A 23,254-nucleotide genomic window follows, 5' to 3' on the forward strand; every position below is an offset into this window, starting at 1 on the left:
CTGCACAGGCTTTTATACCCTGGTTCTCAGCAAGACTAATTATTCTGAAAGAAGCATCACACTACTGCAATTATCCTGCTCCCAAAACCTGCGCTACATCATTTAGGACACTGTGCTTCACTATTCTGGCATAACCATGCAGCTTCATTTTTTGCTGCAAAGATTTTTACTGGGGGAAAAAAGTTAAGAAAAACAAGCTTAGAGATCACAAACCATAGAAGACAGAACACTTAAATATAACAGGAACAGGGAGAAGGCACTGAGGGCGTCAAAAATCACATGCTCCTGACTCTGTTTATTTACCTGGCATGCAGGACTGCTTACCTGCGTAATCCTTTCTCTGCAGCAAGTGAAGGTGAAGGTGTGGGAACTTCCTTCTTTCTTTGCTGGCACTATTAACTGACAGCATGGGGAGGGAGGCTATAGGAAAATTTTATTTCTCATCTCCATCATCAATAAATTACTAAGGTAGCTTTCAGGACTCTCAGAAGGTGGTTGAAACCTATGGCCCTTCAGCTGGCTACTCTCTGGGTGGACCAGTACACATGATGCCCTCTTGTGTAAGGCTGCAGTCCTTCTGCAGGAGAAGACTTGACTTTTAAAATCAAATACACAATTTTCTCCTGTATCACAACCTCCTTCCCTTCCTGGGAAAGAATTTACAGCAGTAAACATTATTTAATGTCCCTATTGAGGGACTGGCAAATAAGAAAAAATAGCATTTACCCAGTGTCTCAGAAATTACCAGACAAGCCTTAGTCATTTTCTCTATCTCTCATTAATTAATCAGAATTTTTTCCAACATTTCTAAATAAGCCTGTTCTTCTCTTCTCTCCCCAGCAAAACTACAAGCTACATCTGAATGTGATGGTTAACTACACTTTCGTTATGTTTCAGCATTAGATGGAGAACAACTAGATTTGCAGCTCAGAAAGAGTATGAGGGGGAGGAAAAATAAGACAGAAAGAGAGAAATGAAAGAGGAAAAGGGAGAAAAAAAGAAAAGGTACATTTGGCCTTTCAGCCAAATGACTCAGAGTAGTCATCTTCACAACACAGAAACCAAATGATTTGTGAAATCCTCAGAAACATTGGTGATTCAGCCAGCTGCATGGAGGGTGGTCTTGTTCTCTGCTAAAACAACCTGGTTTAACTCCCCCTGAGTACTAAGCCATCCACCATCTTGAAGTGTATAATTTTAGAAGTCCAATATCTATGTAAGCATGTCCAGCTTGCTTTCTCTTAAAGAAACATTCCTTACCTTTTTGATCCTCTCCGTGGTCTTTGCCCTGCTCCAGAGACACAAGTCACAGAAGGCAACTGAATGTATTTCACCAGGAAATGTGGGCCATATCCTCCATTATAAGAGAAACAAGAAGACACTTGTTTTGATCTATCTATGTGTATTTAAAGAATTACCAGCAGAACATAAAACAAAGTGGAGAGGACTGTTTGAGGTCTGGGTGTTCCAGATTTTTTTCTGAAGCTGCTGTGGATTTCAGTGGGAGCACTGCACATTGAATAGCAAAGGGGAACATCTCCCAGACCAGAGCTAACCCAGAGTAGTGCACAAAGGAAAAGATGTTCACCTATGGAAGGCACATGCAAACTGAACTGCATATGTTAAATTAAAGACATCTGCACTTTGGCAGAATTTGGACAATGACTCACTTTAATTATGTAAAAATTTCAAACGGGGCAAACTCCACTGTAGTGACTCACATTAGTGCTACCACATGATCTTCTGATAACTACATCAGTATATAACTCATGTCTCTGCTGCAGAGTTTCTACAGAGAGAATGACATATTACCTGACTAGCATTAAAAGGACTCCATGTTCCCAGCAATGACTGGTACATTAAGTAATGCTTCAGAAAGTAGCATATAGTCTGCTGTAGCATATAGTACACCAAGCGTTTTTCCTCTTGACACAAAACTACAGTTCCTCTAATGACAATAATTCACTGTCATTCAAAAATCAATTTTCTGTTTGTTTTATTTCTTTAAATTTATAGAGTAGTGGGAAAAGATTCCAGAAGTAGAAACTTACATCATTTCCTTTTCCCAAGAAGAATTATGGTGCTGCAGACCTCCTAGGCTTCCAATCAAAGATGCTCCCACCCTGTCCTTATGTGAGTAGCAAACACACCCTTAACCCCCTCAAGCACAAAACCTTCTGTGTAGGTCTGACTGGTAAAGGTACCAGGCCATTTCTTGCATTTTGATTCACAGATATTCTTGGACCTTCCCCTGCTACCTCCTGCACCTTCCAAGTTGATTTGGTTTGCTCAGTTCTGGTGTGGACTATCAGAAGGAACTGATTATGCGCCTTACGTCAGACTAAGAGAACTGATGACCTTGAAATGTCCGCTGTGAAGAAAAGCTATTCTGCATTATTTGCCTCGGATTTTTAAAAACAGCAAAACACTGTATTACTTACCCAATGTTGTTAAGGAAAGGGGGGGGTCTTTTGCTGACTTGTATCAGGTTCCTTTTCTGAGCTCTGAGAGTTGCTGTTTGTATCCTGAAGTACCACTGCATTACATTCCTATTAAACATCTGAAATAGGGATGTACTCTACAAGGCTTTCTAGACACTGCTTTCAGGCTTGCTGAACAAGCTAGCAGGATCCTTAAGTATCAAAGAGGTATACAAAAGGCATTTTCACTACAAAAGGAATGTATTAATGTGACAAATACAGCCTTTGTTAATGCCAGATGCTGGCTATAGGTATGAATGAGGAGTATGATGAATAGGATGATGAGGAGAAAGCAATCTTAATTGTGCAATTAGTTATGTTTATGTTTGAACAATGTTTTGCATAACAATTATAGGCCAGTAGACTGGTGGTCCAAAATTATTACAGTCTTCCAAAGGAGTTCAAAAGCTAAGAAAGCCACTGCACCTTTTGAGAAACTACTTTAGAAGGCTAATGAAAAATGTAAATGATGTCAAGTGGCCTTTATACAGCTTAAGTGTGCCATCGGGCTTGGATGGCAAGTGCAGTGTGCTTTCTCCAGCTAAGTGCTAAGAAGTAGCAAGTGCAGAGGATGTCCCAAGGGAATGCCCTGAGCCACAGCACTGCTAAAAGGTATGAGAGTGAAGTCTGGCTTCTGAGTGACAGAGCTGGTAGGAAATGGTTGAAGGTGTTGGGACCACTGTGTATGTATGTAATGGGCTGGATCAAAAAGCAATGAGCAAGAGGAGAGGAGTCACAATATGTTCCTGCTCCTTCCTAGCATCTATCAAAGAGAAAAAAAAGAGCATCTTGATTATTCTACAACCGGTCAATCCACCTTTCATTTATTTTCTATTTAAAAGCACAATTTAACTTTTTTTTGTAGGGGTTCACATAGAAGGTAAACTTAAAATTGGAATGCAGATTAAAGCTCATTGCTACAACTGTTCCTGGCAGTAAACTGCCCAGAATGTGATAACAACATGGATGTTGAGTGATGATCTACTTATAATCAACACATCCAAGCACACAAGAGTTCATTTTATCCTTGATCTCACCTCAGGGATCCACACCAGTCACAGCTGATGCTAGAAGGTATAAGACATACTGCCCCATTGGCTCCATGATTATTTATGGGTTACCAGTGCTGGGGAGCAGGACACACACCCTCAAACACCAGTCAAAGGTGTTAAACATATCATAGCTTCCCCAGGTTCTCCTCCTACAGAATAACGAAAATGGCTATCTACCAAGACAAAAAAATCCACCGACATTTGAATAGTAGGCTAATGAACATGAAGGGAAAGACTCAAGGTTCTGTTGACCTGTTCCTAAACCTTTATTTACAAAGGATGCCTTTAAGCCAGACTGTCCATTGCCTTTCAAACATGACACTAGAACAATCCTGGGAATATGGTTTTTAAACAGCCTGCTCATCCCTTACTCAAATAAATAAGTATAGTGCTGCTAAGTCAAGCTGTTTAGCAAAGACATTTACTTCTGCACAGAAACTCAGCCTCTGTGGTGCAGGAGAGCACATCGGCGTGCTGTGACCCAGCTCTCAGCCAAAGGGATGAAGAAGACATCAGGACCAAAAAACAGGACAGAGAACATCTGCACTGTACCAGCAAAAGCATCCACCCAGTTTGTTGGTTTTAATTTTTAGACTGGAAGTGGGAATAGTTTTTTAAAGGCTATTTTAGCCAGTGAAAGAAGAAAAAGGGTATCATGTGACTTTGCACCCTGGATGCTGTTTGTAGAAAAGCCTCAAGTCACAGCTGGACTTCTACAAGTTATTTATGACTGCAGAGTGATATTGAATATACAACTTGAGGGAAAATCACAGAGAGCAGGATTGTATGCACACAGAACTAAGCTTCATGTTCAGTCACATCTCTTCCAACTGACTGCAAGCATCTCTACAGTCAACATCCAAGGCTCAAACACCCCTTGGAAATTCATTAGCAAGCACAGCAAACAGCGATCCTGAAAATAGCATCTTTCCATTCAGTGCAATGAGACATGCCTCACTATATTATATGTTCAAAGAGGGAAGGGCAATACTCTTCTAAACCTAGCTTCTCATGAACCTGAATCCAATCACACATTCCCTTTATGACAGCCATCTCTCTTGGTGCTGCTCTACAAAACTTACATCATATCAGCACCACCTTAAAGGTCGGCTGTGCTATTTCAATAAATAGAGAAACTATGGTTTCCTTAAACCACTTGCATTCCTCTTGCTGCAGTCATTTTGCCTCTGTTCTATGGTCTTGCCTAGCTCACTTTCATATGAATGTCAGATTTTGCATTTGCTGTGTGCTGTCATCTAGACTCCTGCTGTAAAAGAGTTTGTTTTTCCCCCAGTTGGTGCACCAGATTAGCATTCCCCCTCTCCCCCCTCCAGAACAGAATGTAATTAAAGATCATGGGAAAAATAACACACACACACTAGTCATAAAGTTAGAGAATTTCAGGTTTGGTTCTGCTTTCCAATTTTACATGCTCCACTTCACTTCTGTATATAAAGAGAAATATAAATTATTTTGGTCACTGTATATCTATTAACTCCTTGTACATCAGATCCTGTGAGACAGAGATGACAGTAAGATCCACAGTAGCTTATGAGAAAGGGCCTGTGCCTCAGAGAATCACACCTAATACACTCAAAAGGAAGCGTTTTGCCCAAATGGTTCCCTCTTTGCTTACTGTGAAAGGGTTATGAAACTTAAGCCAGAACTGTCTCCCTGTTCAGAGTGTTCAGGAAAATGTTTCTCATCTACGTGAATGTTTTCACCTGAGAAGCCTGACAGAGAAGCACTTGGGTCAGCAAAAGCCAGTGCTGGTGGCACAGTGGTTTAAAGCAGAAGCTGTTTTCTACATCCTCACCTCAGCAGAGGCCCTTCACGTCAGGTTTTTTGGTGCTAGAATGGAAACATCTAAGAGCTTAGTACCTTTAGCTGTAGGACCAAATGTCACCAGAAGAGAGATTAACTGCTTCTTAATAATAATAATAATAATAATAATAATAATAATAAAAAGGCTTAAATTGGTTTTATAGCACAGATAAAAATACTCTCAAATTGCCATTTATCACCACAAGAGTAAGCAAAAGGCAACTGTTGATCCTCAGTGTCTCCTGAGAGGTTCTGGAAAGTAAAAAAACCTACCAGGTGGTCTTGTGCTGTGAAGGTAGGTGGCAGTGGGGAGGCAACTCGGGATCTACATCCCAAGTTCTGCCACAGCTAAATCACATCCCAATTTGTCTCCTTTTACAAGAGGAGAGAAGGTAACTGAGGTCACTGAGAAAGATGATGTTTGTGCCGTGTCGTTTGACACAATATCATGCAGACAGAATTTATGACTTGCCCAATATATACAACACTGTCAGTGGTGGATTTCTAGGAAATAAACCCCAATATCATGGTGCCTCAAAATTCCTCCCTCTTCCTCAAATAGAGAAGAAAGTAGATGTTCACCTTTACTGTAATTATTTTTTATGAGAAGAAAGTAGATGTTCACCTTTACTGTAATTATTCTTTATGGCAATTCTCTTCCATTAGTTAGAGGATCATAATGGAATAAATAGAAAAATGAGCTCCAAGCTGAGTATTCTGCATTGTAATCTAAATTAAACTAGTATTACAAATTTGTTTACATATCTCAGTTGAGCTATGCAGTTTCAAAAGTTACTTGCTGAACATAAACATCTCTCCTGATGCTACATTACCCACTGTATGCAGTAAAATATATTCTAATATAATACAATAAAACTGAAAAACCAATAAATGTTCCTATTTATTGAGAAATTGGACAAAAAATAGCTTATTGTCAGTTTTTAAAGACTGAAAATCAATAGATGATGAAAGGTTGTATTTTTTGTTACCATTAGACTGTTGACTCTAGCAATAAGTGAGATATGGATTATAACTGGGGGAGTAAAGAACTGGTGAGATGTACAATTTGGAGCTTCTAGGGTTTTGTAGAAGCTCAATTCCCAGTATTTGTGCAGCAGTGGCCATCTTGGCACTGCTGTTAATGGGCCCCGAGAGTACAGCTCCTCCATTTTGTTGACCAAGACAGCTTTAAGTATCTTCCTGTCTTTAACAGCATTTCTAAATTAAGGAGACTGTTAATCAGACTTGCATCTGCTGAGGATCACAAGTAAAGGAGATACAGCTTTCACATATATTCACATCCTCCCAATTAAAAAAAAAAAAAAAAAAAAAAAAAAATCCTCTAACAATGCCATGAAACTCCAGTTATTAGAGTGTCACCTCTTATCTGCCTGTGAGTCCCCCCGGGTGAGCTACCAGGGGGACCTGAGTGATCTCCAGGTGTGACCCCACGTAACACCCAACACCAGAGAGAAATCCAGTTAAATACCACCCAACACCAGAAAGAAATCAAGTTAAATCAGATGTTCGGCTTGCAAAAACTTTTAGCTCTCATGCTAAAGTTCCTGAGTCTGCCACCCTTCCTCACACACATAAGGTTTTCCACATCTGGGCACTGAGCACAGAGGTCCCATTCCAGTTTGCCATCTACACACTGCTGAGTCTTATCCTAAGTACATGGGCAGAGGAAGGTCTAAAAAACACAGATTTTCAGCACCTGTTTTCCCAGAAGAATTTATTCATTCAGTCAGTTTAAAACCTGAATTTCTATATTCATCCAACAAAAAGTGCACTACTGTGCAGAGGCTGGGAAGGCATTCTTGTCTCATGGTGCAAACACAGAGACATGGAATACTAAAAAAATATGCAGTGATAAAAAACACCGAGCTAAACATAAATGCTGCACCCAAGGTCCTTAAACAGTGATCTATGCCAACATTTTTCCAAGTGAACCAGTAGGTATGACCATTACATACAAACCCAAATATAGATGTTCTACCTCGACTATATTTCTAAACTCTGGAACAGAGTCTGAAAGGATGCCAATTACAATAGGGAGTTAGGGCTGCTTTTAGGATTTATACTCTCTTTGTATGTTTCATAATCATACAGCAGCTCAAATCTTGCTAGATGGGGGTAAGGCAGAAAATGCCTATACTGCCTTCAGATACACGCATGTTCTTCTCTGGAAAAGTGGGCAGTGACCACTGGGCCTGGCTGTGATGGAGAACTAGTACAGCCAGCTGACCTGCCTCTGCAGTACCTGATTTTACAAATTCAGAGAAGCGTGCAGTTAAAAGTCTACTGAAAGAAAATTTCCCAAGACCTGGAAGGAGCTGACAGTGTGTAGAAATGGCCATCCTACTGCTGGCCCCAGTCCTGTGTTTCCCTGACATAAAACCTTTGCTTCAAACCAAGGATAGCACAGAAAGAACTAATCTTCGTATCATGGTTTCCTTCTGTTTGCCCAGGTAGGAAGCTATTTTAAAAAGGGGGCTGTTACCATGTCTGCATAATCACATACCAAAAAAAGATTAATGTTGCTCCTGTAAGCTTTTGCTTAAGTATACCATGGAAAATAACTTTGATGAAATAATTTGCCCAGAGCACTGCTTGTCTGGAAGATTTCTATAATTTAACCGCAGTTCTGTAAATAATTTGGTGATAGACAGGCCATCAGCATAATTTGGTGCTAGACCCATGCAATGTTAAGGAAATGGCCAGAAGGCCAAAATTAAATCAACTGGGACCTAGTATGTACAATGCACATTAAAAATCAACCCAAATCTATTATTTTTTGGAATATGCTTATTCACTTTAAAGGAAGACACTGATTTTTGCTTTGGGAATTAACACAAAGAAACGTCATGCTTCCTCCCTGCAAGGAAAAGATCACCCACAGAGGGCTAATCCTGCAGATCTCCGTGAAGATGTACGTTATTTTTTGCATTGTAACTACAGCAAATCCCAAACTACAGCATTTTGTACCACTTTTGGACTTACCAGTAACTTTCACCGAAGTATCTCAGTTCTCCTGTGCTGATAACCTGTAAAATAGTGAAAGCCATTGCCCTGATTTTTACTCAAGCTGTAACCAGGTCTGCAAGATAAGAGGCACAAAATTGTATGCATGGTACATTGCACCTTTAATCATCTACCTACCTGAAATACTTAAGCAAGTAGTTAGACATCTAAATGGTCTAACTACAGGCTTAAAATAAATGAGTTTTGTAGTACATGACTGTGTCCACGTAATTTGAAAACTGGTGTTCACATCCCATCTCAAGCAAAGTATCATTTCAGCTACAGGCAGATCAGAAACTTAAAGTCAGTATTAGAGACAAGAACAAGCCTAAGATTTAGTATTTCAGCTGAGAAGAGGGGAGAACAAATGACTGCAGGATGCTTCCCACTGCACTGTTTCATTTCTGGACAAACATTTTTCCATCAGAAATGTCCACAATCAGCATTGCTTTCCTGCATCATCATAATGTAAATGGAGATACATTCTGGAAACCCTTAATGATTTTTACCAAATGAGAAGGGAATGGCAAGGAAAATAACATACTAAACAAAGACAACAAAGCCATCCCTCTCAGCTCTGCTGAAAAAAGGCCTCAAGAAGCAGATACATTTATACTTCTTTTTAACTGAAAATACAGAGAAGGAGGTGAAGTAGATGGGTTAAAAGCCAGCAAAAAGTAGTATAAAAAAGCCCACCAGGTATTGTTGCAAGAACCTCTAGATAAGCATCTTAAATCAGGGTAAATTACACACCTCATGCTGGTGACTCGGTCATGGGAAATTATGAAGCTACGTGATGTCTCATTTGTTGTGCTGAAAACAAATGTAAATAAATTACTGAGAGAATCTCATTTACATTTAGAAATTCATCCCGATGCATGACATGACTGCTGATGTTTTTTTAAATGACACTTTGAAAAGAAGTGCCACTATTAAAAACAGATCATAGCCACCTCAGTGAGAGCCTGTGCAAGTGTGCATGTGCCTGTGCATGAGTGTGCAATGGCAGACATTCTAGAGAGATCTTACACCTCTTTGGGGAAAGGTTTTCTTCTACTGCTGCACAGCCAAAATGGTGGTGCCAGAAGACAAAACCATTGATACATATTCCTCCCTCTGTGCATTTTCCTCCTTCCAGAGGGGGAAGCAGAAAGGCAATGTTATGGGTTGGCTGCAGCCACCACAACAGAAAGTGCAAATACTAAAATGGTGGGAACAGAAAATAGTGTGGCACATCCCTCCATCATCAAGCGTAATAAAACTTCCCCTTAAATACACACACAAAAAGCCTTTCGCTAAGCTTTTATCTCCCCCCTCCACATCTCACATTTTAAGCTGTCACTGAAAAAATTGAGAAGGATATCCAGGAAGCCATAAGATGGAGAGCAAGTTGAACTGCTGTTAGCTAAGCAGCACACATTCAGGCAAATATCCAAATGCTTTAGGAGCTGTCATTCTCCATCCCGCGTGGGAAGGCTGCGAAGAGACGGACTTGCTCGTATCATGATTGCTCTTATTATTACAGCAGTGAAAACACTGCATACTAATGGATGTGTTTTCAGAAAAAAAGACTGTTAGATGGCTTTTTAGACTCTGTGCCTGGCTGTCTGGGCTTCAGTATCTGATATATCCTATCCCTTCCTTTGCTTCCAAAACAGAACTCTAAAAAAAGTTTGTAACATGAGGGCAAATAAAACATATTTCCAAATGGGGACATGACAGTGTTCTACAACCCCACATACGGCAGCATATTTACATAAGCCTGTATAGGTCAGAGAGTTTATTTGTTAAGGGACAAATAAGCAGGCCATGAAATAATTATTTTTCATTGTGCCCTGCCAAACCTACCCAGCCAAAGGCTAAATTGAGCTGCTATTGTGATTATTTGAACTGTGGAGCCAAAAGTCTTCACTGCAAAGCATCCCAGCTGTCCTAAATTTTATTCTGATGGCTAGTTTTCACACTAGCTTGAAACTTGCCAAAAATGCTCCACAAAACACGCAGGCGGAAGGCTCGCTTTATTCAGACCCACATCAATTACTGATTTAGAGCTGTTCTGAGAACTTGATTATTAACAAATCACTTCCCAAAATTGTTATGACAAGATTCACATATGCAAATGGCAAGCTGCTCATATGTACACAGCTAGCAAAAGAAATTAATACAAAGGTTCCCAGACTTATTTATGGTTATTTCCTGTTCTGCTTTACTGCAAATTAGCCACTAAAATATTAAAAGAAAGGGGAGAGATCCAGCTGCAGCATCACAGCTTTGACATATGGTGACATGGGAACACCCAGGCTATAACTGCTCAACATGCTTCTGTCTTCAACCACCTCCCTGGGGAAAAGGATCTACCAGTGCCTTCTGGCATCAGAGGAACCAAAACCACCACAGTAGCTCTCAAGCTGCAGGTTTGGCCAACACACCAAGGAGCATGTAGGATTACCCTGAGAACAGCTCAGATGACGGGCTTGGGAGGATATTTCGTATTTTAAACAAGGTTGACAGTGGAGGAGGGGGAAAAACAAATATAATATTTTTTTAAACCTCATGCTTCAAAGCTTAAATTAATCCCTAATAATGAAAGATTAGGATGAGAACATGTAGAGAGAAGATTATCCCAAGTCTACCCATTGTGAGGCTCTTACAACTGTACTTGAGGTGTCTGGGGTTGGTCATTGCTAGAGACAGAGCAGGAGGATCTTGGGAACGATTAATTTCATACTCTGCATTTCACCTTAAATAACTAAGACACAGACAAAAGACAAAGAGGCTAATTGTTTTGAAGGCAGCAGACTTATAAATAAATGAAATGCCCATCACTTGGTATCAGGCTGTATGTACCACAACCCTGACCAGACAAGTGCACCTCGCTGCAGCCACCCTCCTTCTCCTCCACACCTCCTCCTATTCTTCATCCTGTTTGTAATTTCACTGTAATATCCTCAGGGCAGCAACCACTCCACATTTACACATGAATTAGAACAACACCTCACACAATGGCATACCAGTCCTGATTGGAGCTGGACTGCTCCTGGGAATGCTGCTGGGAATGGTACTATAAAAAGAGCTCATAAATGTATAGAGTTCAGCACAGTAACACACACACACACCTCTCCCTACCTTTTAGCACAGTTAACATCACCAGACTGTTAATTCTGTTTTCACAATAAAACTGCAGATAGTTTAATCCATTTCTAAGCTCCAACATGGTGGCAGGATGTGTAGGTAAGATCCAGCAGACCTCCACCAGGACATACTCAGTGAAGCCAGGCCTTTGCAATGAACCCCTGCACTTATTGCTCAGTACAATGACAAAAATGCTATGAGATTATTTAGGAGAGGTCAAGGCTTAAGGTTGAATCCTGCTAGGATTTGCATGGAAGCTGATCCAATGATGAGCTGGGGACATTCAGGATGGGTAACCAAAAGAAGCCACATCACCCCTGTGCAACCATTACAGAACTAGAACCAGATTAGCCCAAATTCCCTTCTGATTTCCTTCCTTCCTTGGGAGAGGCTTTTGACCTTTGAGCTAGTGTTTTAATATATTCTGGAATTTCAAATTTTGTACATAATAAACTAGTTATTTTCAGGTACTTCAGATATAAATAACTCCAACACAAAATTTTAACTTGCTCTGGTACTCAGTCATGCTATTTTTAACTGAAAATATAACAAATAGATTTGAAAATCTTTAGCAACATATTTCCATTTTTTCCAGCGATTCTGACACATCAATTATTTTGTTGGACTTTTTCTGAAGGACTATGAATGGCCAATATGCTTCACAGAGAGCAAAAGTAAAAGGAAAGGAGTGGGTACAGGTAAGGTGAAAAATCAGTAAGTAACTTAAGTGCATGTATAAATTCAGACACCCGAGCCCCCTTTAAAATCAGGTTCCATGTTGTAGTCACTCTTTCCAATAGTTAATGTCTAGAAAAAAATAGAAAACATAGCCAAAATGTAAAACATATTAAAAATCTTAATTAGAATGGAACGGACGCTTTGTCAGGCCTATATTCTGCATTGTTAGGGCACCAGAAATTGACCTTTAAAAATTATCATACCGATTACAGCTGTTAGCAACTACATTCATCTCTTTCAAAATAAAATAATTATTTTTTAAAAGTACAAATGATTTTTTGTTGACTGCCAGATGACGAATCTCTTTTTTATTTGCCTAAAATCTCTACACAATCAAATTGTGCATAAAATCCAAGATCATAATTCCTTTTTCTCTGGCTCCTGATGGGATGGCAGCATTACAGGGCCCTTCATGTGCTTTTCTATGTAACGTTGCAGTCAATGCAAGTTTTGTCCATGGCATAAATGTGGAGATTTTCTGTCTCACAGAGATGTGATCCTCACTGCTGGACTTCCTCAGCCTGAACACTTCATATTCTCCATGAACTGCCTGCAACTTGTGACTTAACTCTTGTTCTTTTTGCCTGGGATGCCACGGCTCCAACCAAAGCAAACTGTCCAGTGTCACACTTCCACTCTGGAGCAAAGATCCTTCAGGAATGATCTCTTTTACTTCTACAAAGACAGTAAGAGACTGAGGTCTACATGGAAGAGGCTGCTGACAACCCCGCACTCAGTCATAGCCAGATATGTGACAAAGTCCAATTAAATCCTATTAGGGAATAATACAAATGACAGAGCTTAAAGAATACAGTTAGCTCCTAATTAGACAGCCCATAAATCTGCTCAGAACCTTCAGAACGTACAACCAGAACAAGAATCTCAAGACCTTTCACTGAGTTTCATTTTAACAGACATGTTGTCCACTGAACCAACAACTCTGCTGCTTACAGACAAGATATTTCACCAACTTAAATACTATTAAAAGATGATTATGCACTGAGCTTTCCTGAAATTGTGTAACATTTGCATGGTATAACACATACTCTTACTTGTTCACTGCAGACTGATTCAAAGTGCTATAAATATGTTTGCCCTTTCTGCTAAGCCCGCCTAAGGGATTAGCAACCCCCCAAAAGTTCAGTTGAATATTAACTGCATTAACTTTGCAGACTGTAACATACTGTTACACTCAAACAGCCTACGGTGTGGTATGGATGACTTGCTTAATAAAAAATGTTTTCTTGCAAAGCCCGATTGCTAGAAAAAAGAATTTGCTCTGTCAAAGGGGGTGACCTCTCCCATTTAACTTCATAAAGCAACCAAACAAAAGGGAGAACTTCACAGGGATGTCCAGAGAAATGTTTATCATTTCATCTGTCAAACCAGATGGACTTCCCTTGGCAACACAGCACCAGCTCCACTCTATGTTAGAAACTAAGTCTGTTCACCATGAAAAAAAAACCTGTGAAATACAGCAGCAAAAGTGTTCACATCACTGTAGTAACATGAACTCAAAAACTGTAAAAGAAGTATGTTTGCTTACTTATTTTTTTTTAAGTAAGAAGTGCTTTGCATGCCAACTCCCATAAAAACTCATGTGCTGGAAGACTCTTCAGCACAAAGGTATATAGCAGTGAAAACAAATAAAATGAAGAGGAAATATTTAAAAGTTGGAAGAGGGAGAGTTGATAGGAGTGTGAATGTGAACTGACTTGATAGCTAGTGACAAAAGCCAAGGAAGAGCAGATTCTTGAACCTCTCAAGCAAAAAGCTCCCAGGCAGAGGCGAGGGTTGACTGGCAGTATCTGATCAAAAGATGAAGAAAGGAAAAGAGAAAGAGAAAAATGAGAAAGGCTGGGAGAAATTTCTTAAGGTTATGAGGTTAAAAGTATTCAACAGATTGTTAAAATACTTTTAAAGATTAAAAAACCCTCCTTCATTATAACTGCAGAAATAAAAAATTAAGAACCTGTCTATTATGGTTTGAAAACAGAAATTGCATAATATGGGGTTTTCTTCTTTTATAAAAACATACACAACACAAACGTTGTCTATGCTGCTGTGGGAACATGTAAAAATACTCAAAAGACCTTGATCCTGAACACTGCAATGAAACCTTTCTCATTTGGTCTTCAAGGATCACGTTTGTATCCATTTGTAAAGACACACTCTCCCATACAAAGGACTTGGGTGTAACAGAAAATAAATCCAAACTTTGAGAATTAGAAACCATATTTCTTCATAATGCTGGACATTTACTTGCTTCTGCCATCCACCATCACCATTATGTTGTCTAAAAATGGAGACCAACAATAGATGTAGGTAATTACACAAGAACCTAAACTGCAGAGAGCTTTAGACCACAGCATTAAACTCAAATTAAAGCTTTACAGGAAAAGAGACATGTTTCACTCCCTGCAATCACCTCCCTCCCTCAAACACACACTGCACACCTGCTACCCACCAGCCAGATGGGACTGAATTCTCCTGAATAAGATCTTGGATTTTTAAGCTCAGCTTGAGTTCAATTTGATTTCAAGACATAAAAATGTATTATCATTTCACATTCAAAAAATTACACCAGTGTCCAGAAATTCCTAGTTTCAATGCTGCTTGCACTGAATTAGATATGTGTTAAAGTGCAATTATTGCCCCAAATGTGCTAATAAAAATAAATAAAATGTAGCTTTGCATCAACATTTAATTCAATTACACATGCTCACCTGATACATGAAAAATAGAAAAGATCTGATTTTATATCATCAGTGCGTTAAGTGAGATTGGGAATTTAGCTAATTTGCAGTGACCATAGTGTTCTTTTAAAAGTCCACAAAGGTAATTTAGCAGCCCAAACTCACTTAAACATTGTAGGAACCGTCCCTTAATGCAGAGGTATCATAAAATATTAACACATGTTAAGAAAAAACTGGGAAGCATTATATTCCTAGAGAATTTGCTAAGCTTGCATAATGTAACATTTGTCATCAATAAAGTTCCTTCAGTTAAGAGATCTCTAGAGAAGGTCTCTTTTTTCCTCCCTCTATTCCAGCAGCACAGCTCCACCAAGTCCCTGTTGCCTGTACTTCAATGGAGTGCCAGCAATGGGCAAAATCACACGTTTAACTGGGGTTGGTCTTTCCCCACCTTTTCCTTTGGTCCCAAACCACCCTGAGACAGGCAGGGGGTTAACAAGTGACCGGCCATCAGCGAGCTGCTCTCCGCAGGGCCGCGGGCATCTGGGAGCTGCTGCCAGTGGTGTTCCACCAGAGCCGCGCCTGGCAAGTGCCAAGGCACAGGAATGCGAGTCCTGCCTGCTTGGCCAGCCTTGGACTGACCTTTAGTCGTAGTGGGGAACAGGAGTTTTGTTAGTGAACACACAGTTCTGCTCTACCCATTTCTTAAATTGATTATTTTATTGATGTAAAGTGCCCAGGTGCCCTCACGACAGTCACTAATATAGATTTTGAAAATAAAATTAATTAAGGGCCAGTCTGGACCACCTTTACTGTCACCATGTAGTACCCTTTTCTACCAGTAACAATGCTATCAACCAGCAAGCACGAGTGGAGTGTTTGAGGAGTATTTCATTACATCCCAAAACACCTGACCGTGGAGGTCAAGATCACTGTCACCTATCTATGCGTACACACAGACACACACACACACACACACACACACACACACACATTCCCTCTCCTTTCCTACCTTCCAAAAGGGGAACCGAAGCACAGCAAACTTAACCCGTGTCAGAGCTGTGTCGCTCCGGGCTCCGTCCGTCCGGTGCACGGCACAGGGAGCGCGGCACGGAGCGAGCCTGAGCGGGAGCAGAGCAGCCTGGCACGCAGGCTAATCTGAATTACACTCATCCAGCCCTCGAAATGGTTCCTCATTAGCTGTGGGTTAATGGAGTCCCAATGAGTAGTGTTATTTTCATCCCCTGCCTACTGAACACAAAATTCATTTGCAAATATCCTGTAAAATACTGCAAAGCAAGCCAAAGAGATATGACAACATAAGAGGCATACTATTTATGGAATGCACTTACCGTCATTTAGAAAAGGAAGCTGACATGAGCAACAGCCTAAATTTAGCAACACATTTAGTTTTTATTCACTAGTCACAATGACAACATTTTAGAAGGCTACCGCACACCTTGTGCGCCGAAAGGTTCCACTGAAATCAAGACAGACTTTGATCTGAAAGGAATTTGGGATCAGCTCCTTAATGAATACAACACTGAGTTAAATTAAGGCAATCACCATCTTGACTTTCTATTCCAAGTAGATATAAAATTACATTGATTGCAGGAAATGGTGGCATTCAAACAATATTGCAATGGCCAAAGCCTGAAAGCTAAATTCATTGTCAAGCTAAACTAGGCTTTCAGAGGGCACCATTTGATTTGAGGCAAAAAAGCATCTGCAAACCACATATTTTCAATTAACAGCGTAAAAGGCAGAGAGTAAGAAAGGAAAAACACAGGTCAATATGCCACATGACACTCAAATAAGCAGAATCTCTGCATGAAGATACTGCGCATATATATATACACATGTACATATATATACACATATACATACATGAATGCATGCATTTTGGGCTGTTTTGGGTTTTTTTAAGGCAGCCTTTATTACAAAGGCCAAATTTGAGATCCAGAAAGCCACAACGCATCTCCGAACAGCCTGACAATGCTCTTTTCCCCACACTATCTTTAATTCAAAAGTAATTTCAAATCAACAGCACACAAAGTTAAACCTAGTTCTTTTGAAAACTCAGAAAAAGAATTAATTCGAACCCTTACCTTTGGCACCTTAAAGACTTTTGGCCATGACTTACCTGTATAAATAGAAAGAACTAATTTACTACAGAAATGCCCATGGGCAAACATGTTCTGGCTAATGAAGTGTTCAGCTTTTGCATGATTAACCAGCTGGTGGGGGTGGTGTAAAAATCACAGGGCATAAAATAATAAGAAAAATTGATTAGCAGCTCTCTTTTAAAGCACTCTATGAAAAATTCCCTTATTTTTGCTGAGCAGTTGGAAAGTGACTGTACAGAAAGATAGACTTGAATGACTTACCAAGGAGTCAGGCAGAGACTGCAGCAGGCACTCACTCCTCCAAGACCTGCATCGCAGAGAGGTTCAAGTGAAAAGCAAGATACCAACCAGCACCATGGCTGGATTACTTATACAACAGGTCTCCTGCCACTAGTCATAAGGGTAATTTTCTACTATATTGCAAGAGACTATATATAAAGTTAAAACCATGATTATGCCTCGACTCAGTTCAGTTTCTTCCCCAATGCTCTACACTTGAACACCTGAGCTGGCCACAGCTATTCCCGTGAGCCAATTTAAAAAGTGCCTCCATATGAGCCCAGGGATTCATATGATGTTTAGAAATAATGCACATATTTAGGTGATGCTACATAAAAAAATGGGATTTGCACTCACTAGGGACAAAAATCCTCTTGCCCTTCCCATCCTGTACAAGGGGTTCCTTCCAAGCTCACATGCTCTGCCCTCAAAATAGGACTTAATTAGTGTACAAATATTTGGCAGACAGGTCACGAAAATAAATTTATCATTAACTCTCCCCTAAACCAAGGCAGGTTATCCTGGAGCAGTTTCACTTCAAACACATTTGCTCTGGGTAACCCTTCAGTTCAGGTACAACTGGCATATAACCATTTCTTTAAGAAGAAAACCCACATATTTTCATGGCATGGAATTACTGCAGAAATATGAAAAAGCTGCTCACATAAAACATATGTACCAGGAACAAAAAACAAAAGCTAAAATTTAAGTTACAGATAATTTGCAATAGGCCATTGTAATAGTTATGATCCCTCTCTAATGTCACTACTTCTATAGAAAATGCATGTTTTACACCTATTTATGGACTTTCAAAGACCGGTTTACAGCTATGTACCATGGGAGACACAGGCAAAGAATTTGCATCTCAGGGATTTGCAATGTGTTCCGGCCCTGGGATGCAACCATAACTCCAATGCTGGGAACCCACTTAACTCCCTCTGGCAATATACAAGCTGTCCCCTTATAGCCACAGCTGATTTCTAACCACAACCAGATATTGCCTCCTCGAGAGTCCTCTCTTGTAATACGTGATGGTATATGATATACCTTCATATGCCCACTTACCTGCATATTATTCAATTCTCAGATCATTCTGGCCCACCGTGCATGCTGTGGCTCAAAATATTCAATCATACCATGGGACTCTTAGTGAGGAACAGTAATTTTACCTGAACTAAGAGTTATTTTTTACAAGAAGAACCAAAGGAGAACTCTGAAGCTCATTTTCCTTCTTTTCATGACTCCTGTGTTTACTTTAATTACCAATTCCTGAGGGAGATAGTATAATTTTAAATGCACCCAAAGAAAGACTTTTCCACGTAGTTTCCCGATAGCAACGAGGCAGATTATCCTGAGAACAGATCTCTCCACGTGTACACCAAATGTTCACACTGAAAAACTGGTAAGGCCCATGCAGGTTCAATAACTCTACAAATATTCCATGGAGGTCTGTCTTTCTTATCAGGCACATCTGAGAAATCTTCTCACTAACTTCATGGTCAATCAAGACTTCTGATATCAAAGAGGTTTTTGCCCATTTCCAAGGCGTTGCCTGCATCACTGGATCTTTAAACACTTGCACAGTTCTTCTTTCAAGCCTCCTCTAACATTTTGGAAACGTTTTTACATATTAACACTTAAGAAAGTGGGCACAGAGCAGACACGAGCAAACTGAAATAGAAGAAAACTGAAAACACTGGCATTTCTCTCAGTACATCAGTTGTGAAAGTGCTATTTCCAGAGAGAATTCATCATAAAAAGAGAAATTTCTAGTTAAGCAAGAAGTGGTATTAAATTCCACTTAAGTCTAACTTCTATGGTCATATTTGAATCATGAGGCATTTCTAAAATGTCGTGTATTTCTAACTCTGATGAACTGGGACCCTGACAACACCCGAGCTTGTAAGCTGTGTTTGAAGCTATTTTCAAACACAGTAACAGCCTAATATGGTTACAACACAATTTATTAATTGCAGCTATACTTGCTAAGAAATTATGCTGTGCAGTATCTAAGTAACATTATAATTTTAGCTAGCCTACTTGTTTCAAAAGTAAATTTTTTTAAAGTCTGTTTGCAACGGAAAGCAAATGCTTGTTAAAACTGTACTTCCTTAAAGGAATTCAGAAACTCAGATATGAGGCACAGCTGGTTTACAGAAGGCAAAACCTAATGCTTCAGACCTGTGCATCATACTCCAAAAGCTTTATGTAATTATCTGTTTGTTTACTTTTGAGCAATTGCTCTGGAAGAGCCCCCAGTGGGTGTTTGTTGTGTGCTCTGCAGAGGGGTCAAGCACAACATACAGGCTGCACACAGCAGGTTTGCCTTCAGAGAACAAGCATACACAAAGGTATTTAGGTGCCTAATTCCACTTATATCCACTTCCAGTGAATTTGATAGAGAGTAAGTGCCTCTGAGGACATGATCCTTTGACATCAGTGTGGATTCTTCAAATGGATCCAGGTCCATGCTTTTATGGATGCCAAAACAGCAGAATATTAAAACATTCCACTTCGTGGCTTCCTTATCCTCTTCTATGCTGCAGTTTCTCTAAGACCATGGTTCCTGGTAGAGGACATAACAGCCAAACAGGCTGGTTTAATTAACCAGAGTTTTTAATACTAATTAGGAACAACATGAGCATTAAGCAATCAATAGGACACCTTATGCCACTACTGCTTAAGTCTGCTTTGACTACTTCTGGTTCAGCTGTACCCTTGAAGCATATTTGGAGGGTTCTTCCTGACACCTTCCCATGCAGCATCAACTTTTAGCAACAATAATCTTTCCCATTACACTAGAAATTGATAAGCAACATTGTTAACCTATGTGATGCAGCTAAAAGTCAGATGTAAAGCACCAAAAGGATTTTTTTTTTTAATTTTGGTAAAGTATTTTGATTCCTTTTAATGTGATTATACATTTGACCAGTGAGTAACACAGTATGATATTCACCACACTGCAAACAAGTTGCATACAGACTTGTTTAAGACACACATCCCACTCAGGAGCAAGGGGAACCATGCTCCACCATTCACTGTACACTCAGCAACTCACTTCCAAATTCATATGAAATAACAACAGACTCATTTTTTCAAAAGTCATTTAAAAATCTTTCTGAATAACTTCCTAAGGACAGCTGACAAGAAAGTAATATGTCTTAAGTACAGATAAAAACAGAAAACCTGTAAAGCATCCTTTCCAACTGAGAGGCTCAACTGCTAAAATTAGCTCTTGGCATTTCTCCTTTGGGTGCCAGTTCAGATCTTACTCCAAATGACCACTAACAGTCAATCCTACAGACTTTGAAATAATCCACAACTATCCAATAAGAATCTTTTTGCTGATTAGGTGCAGGCAACACCCTCACAAAACATCGCATTCTCACACCCTTATTTTAAAAAACGCACTTTTGTTCCAGTGTCCCAAAACTAACTGTACAAACACAAAGAACTCAGATGCCCTCTCAACCCCCACTGGAAGTGACAAGTGAGTCCTTCTAAAATTGCAGACACATACTGTCAAGTGCAGGTGTTTGTAAACAAGTTTGGAAATGTTTCTAATTATAAACCATAGGAGTTAAAATTAGAAGTCAAATCCACTAGCCTTAAAGAAAAGAATTTCCAAAAGTATTCATCTAAATGAGGGCAACCAATGATGTTTCATTTAGTAACAAGAGCAGAATTCCTGTGCCAAGCAGCACACTGCTCTTTATCAAACTTTCCACTATGAGTTACATTACATTTCTTAAAAAAAAAAAAAAAGGATTTGATAAGAATTTTAATTTGCTGTCATACTATGATACTGTATATTTGAAAGTACAATCTAAAAATACCCTATTCACAGGTCTCCCGCGTTTCACATAATTATAAAGAGGAAAAAAAAATGTTCCCAAATCTTCTGAATCTGTCTTGGCTGACAACATCAAAGTTCAGCTTTTATGGGGAGCTTCCCACGCTGACCTTCTGAGAACTCAAACCAAACTCTGCTTGAGGGAGCCTTACTCTTCTGGATCAAGTTCTCCTCAATAACCTCAACTACTGCAAAGCTTGGCTTGCCTGGCACAAAACTGCTGAGAGACTAAACTTGGAAGGGCAATCCCAGAGCTCTGGCTGATGGAGATCTTGGGATGCTGTCACTGAACTTGAGATATCTCAGACTTGTCTTCACCACTGTGACATGGAGGTCAGAAATGCAGCTCTAAGGAGCCACGTGCTTTGACCGACACTTCAGACAGAGGCTGAGAAAAGGCAAATCCTGCAGCCTCGTACACCATTTACAGTGCACTATGACAAGACAGTACAGGCACAAAGATGGACTTTACCTTTGCAGAAGTTTAGGGAGAAAGCAGAGCTAAGGGAGAGGGACCTCTTTTAAGAGGAAAAGAAAAAAGATTAAATTTTATTATTTCTTAAAGGAAACATAACAGCACGTTTGAGCATGTCAGAATAGCTTCTGCTGATTACAAGTGAGCAAACATGAAACAACTGCCAAGAGGCTCAACTATGGCTTTGATTAAAGAACAGGGTAGTCTCCTGCTGCACTGCTCCAAAGAAAATGGAAAGGAACATGAACTAAACAGTGAGGACCTGCTCCAGGAAGAAGGTGGGACTGGCCCTGTTCCCCACCTACAGCACAGACAAGCACTGCAAGGGGCAGAGAAGCAACAGCTCTTCGTCCCCTGCACAGCCAGCCTCCTCCTCCTACTCCACTGGGATGTTACATGACAGAGGAAAAGCCCAAACCCATCCTCCCCAAAAATGAGGACCAAAAGTAAGTTGTCCATGTCTCATCACAGTCAGGGAGCTATTTCACATCATAACCACTATCCATCCTTTCCTTTTCCTTCCTTTCCTTTTCTTTTTAGACTTTGCTCTGTAAAAATAATAGTGTAAAAATGATTTTTTTCTAGACAATCTTTTGAAATTCACCTCATTCAACAACATGACCATACCAATTTAGTGCTCTACAGTCTTGTATCCAGCAAGTGCAGTGCTTTCAAAGCAGGAGTGTTGCAGGTGGCATTTCCTTTGCTGCAAGTCATAATACCATAAAATAATGGAATGGTTTGGGTTGGAAGGGACCCTAATGGTCATCTAGTTCCAATCCCATTCCAATGGGCAGGGACAGCTTCCACTAGACCAGGTTGCCCTAAGCACCATCCAACCTGGCCCTGAAAACTGCCAGGGCTGACGTATCCAGTTTCTCTTGGAAACCTGTTCCAGTGTCTCACCATCCTCACAGTAAAAAAATTTCTCCCTAATACCTCATCTTAACCTGCCCTCTGTCAGTTCAAAGCCATTTTCCCTTGTCCTGTCATTACACCGTGCTAAAAAGTGTGTGCCCATTTGTTCTTACAAGTCACCTTTAGGTACCGGAGACTAAAATCTCCTCAGGGCCTTCTCTTCTCCAGGCTGAACAACTCCAACTTCTCTCTGCATAGGAGAAGTGCTCCAACCCTCTGAGAATCTTTGCGGCCTCCTCCAGACTCACTCCAATGGGTCTACATTCTTCCTGTGCTGGGGACTCCATAGCTGGACACAGCACTCCAGGTGGAGTCTCACCAGAGCAGAGGAGAGGGGAGAATCCTCTCCCCCAACCTGCTCACCATGCTGCTTCTGTTGTAGCCCAGGATATGGTTGGCTTTCTGGGATGCAAGAGCACACTGATGGGTTTAACTGAGCTTCTCATCAACTAACATGGAACTGCTTCTCTCTTAAGCCATTTCTTGTCTTTTCAAGCCAATTCCCTTTTTTTTTTTGTACAGAAGTAAGGGATGGAGAAACCACTTTGGTTAAGGGATAACAGTAATTAGGAACACAGTAATGGTGCATCTCACCTGCACTGGTGGCCTCTGCCCCCTTTTTCCTAGACTTAGGTACCTCATCCTCCCCTTTCCTGG

The 23,254-nt window shown here is 40.2% G+C and overlaps 1 protein-coding gene across 40 annotated transcripts in view; it reads right to left on the reverse strand.

Annotated features, from left to right (window-relative positions):
• The window catches only part of ESRRG (estrogen related receptor gamma), a 393,084-nt gene that overhangs the window by 322,353 nt on the left and 47,477 nt on the right, over positions 1 to 23,254 (reverse strand). For 10 of the 40 annotated variants that reach the window (XM_083857929.1, XM_083857949.1, XM_083857961.1 and 7 more), the window contains exon 2: positions 17,334 to 17,379. The exons of 10 other annotated variants lie outside the window; for them this stretch is intronic. In XM_083857929.1, coding sequence (XP_083714055.1) covers positions 17,334 to 17,379 — 46 coding nt within the window. Of the gene's footprint in view, positions 1 to 8,359; positions 8,404 to 9,133; positions 9,194 to 17,054; positions 17,090 to 17,333; positions 17,380 to 23,254 lie in introns of those variants that run through there. 20 more of the 40 variants (XM_083857945.1, XM_083857944.1, XM_083857942.1 and 17 more) reach the window with 6 other exon arrangements.

The sequence above is a fragment of the Zosterops lateralis genome, assembly GCF_965231275.1.
Source record: "Zosterops lateralis genome assembly, chromosome: 3".
Classification (NCBI taxonomy): Eukaryota; Metazoa; Chordata; class Aves; order Passeriformes; family Zosteropidae; genus Zosterops; species Zosterops lateralis.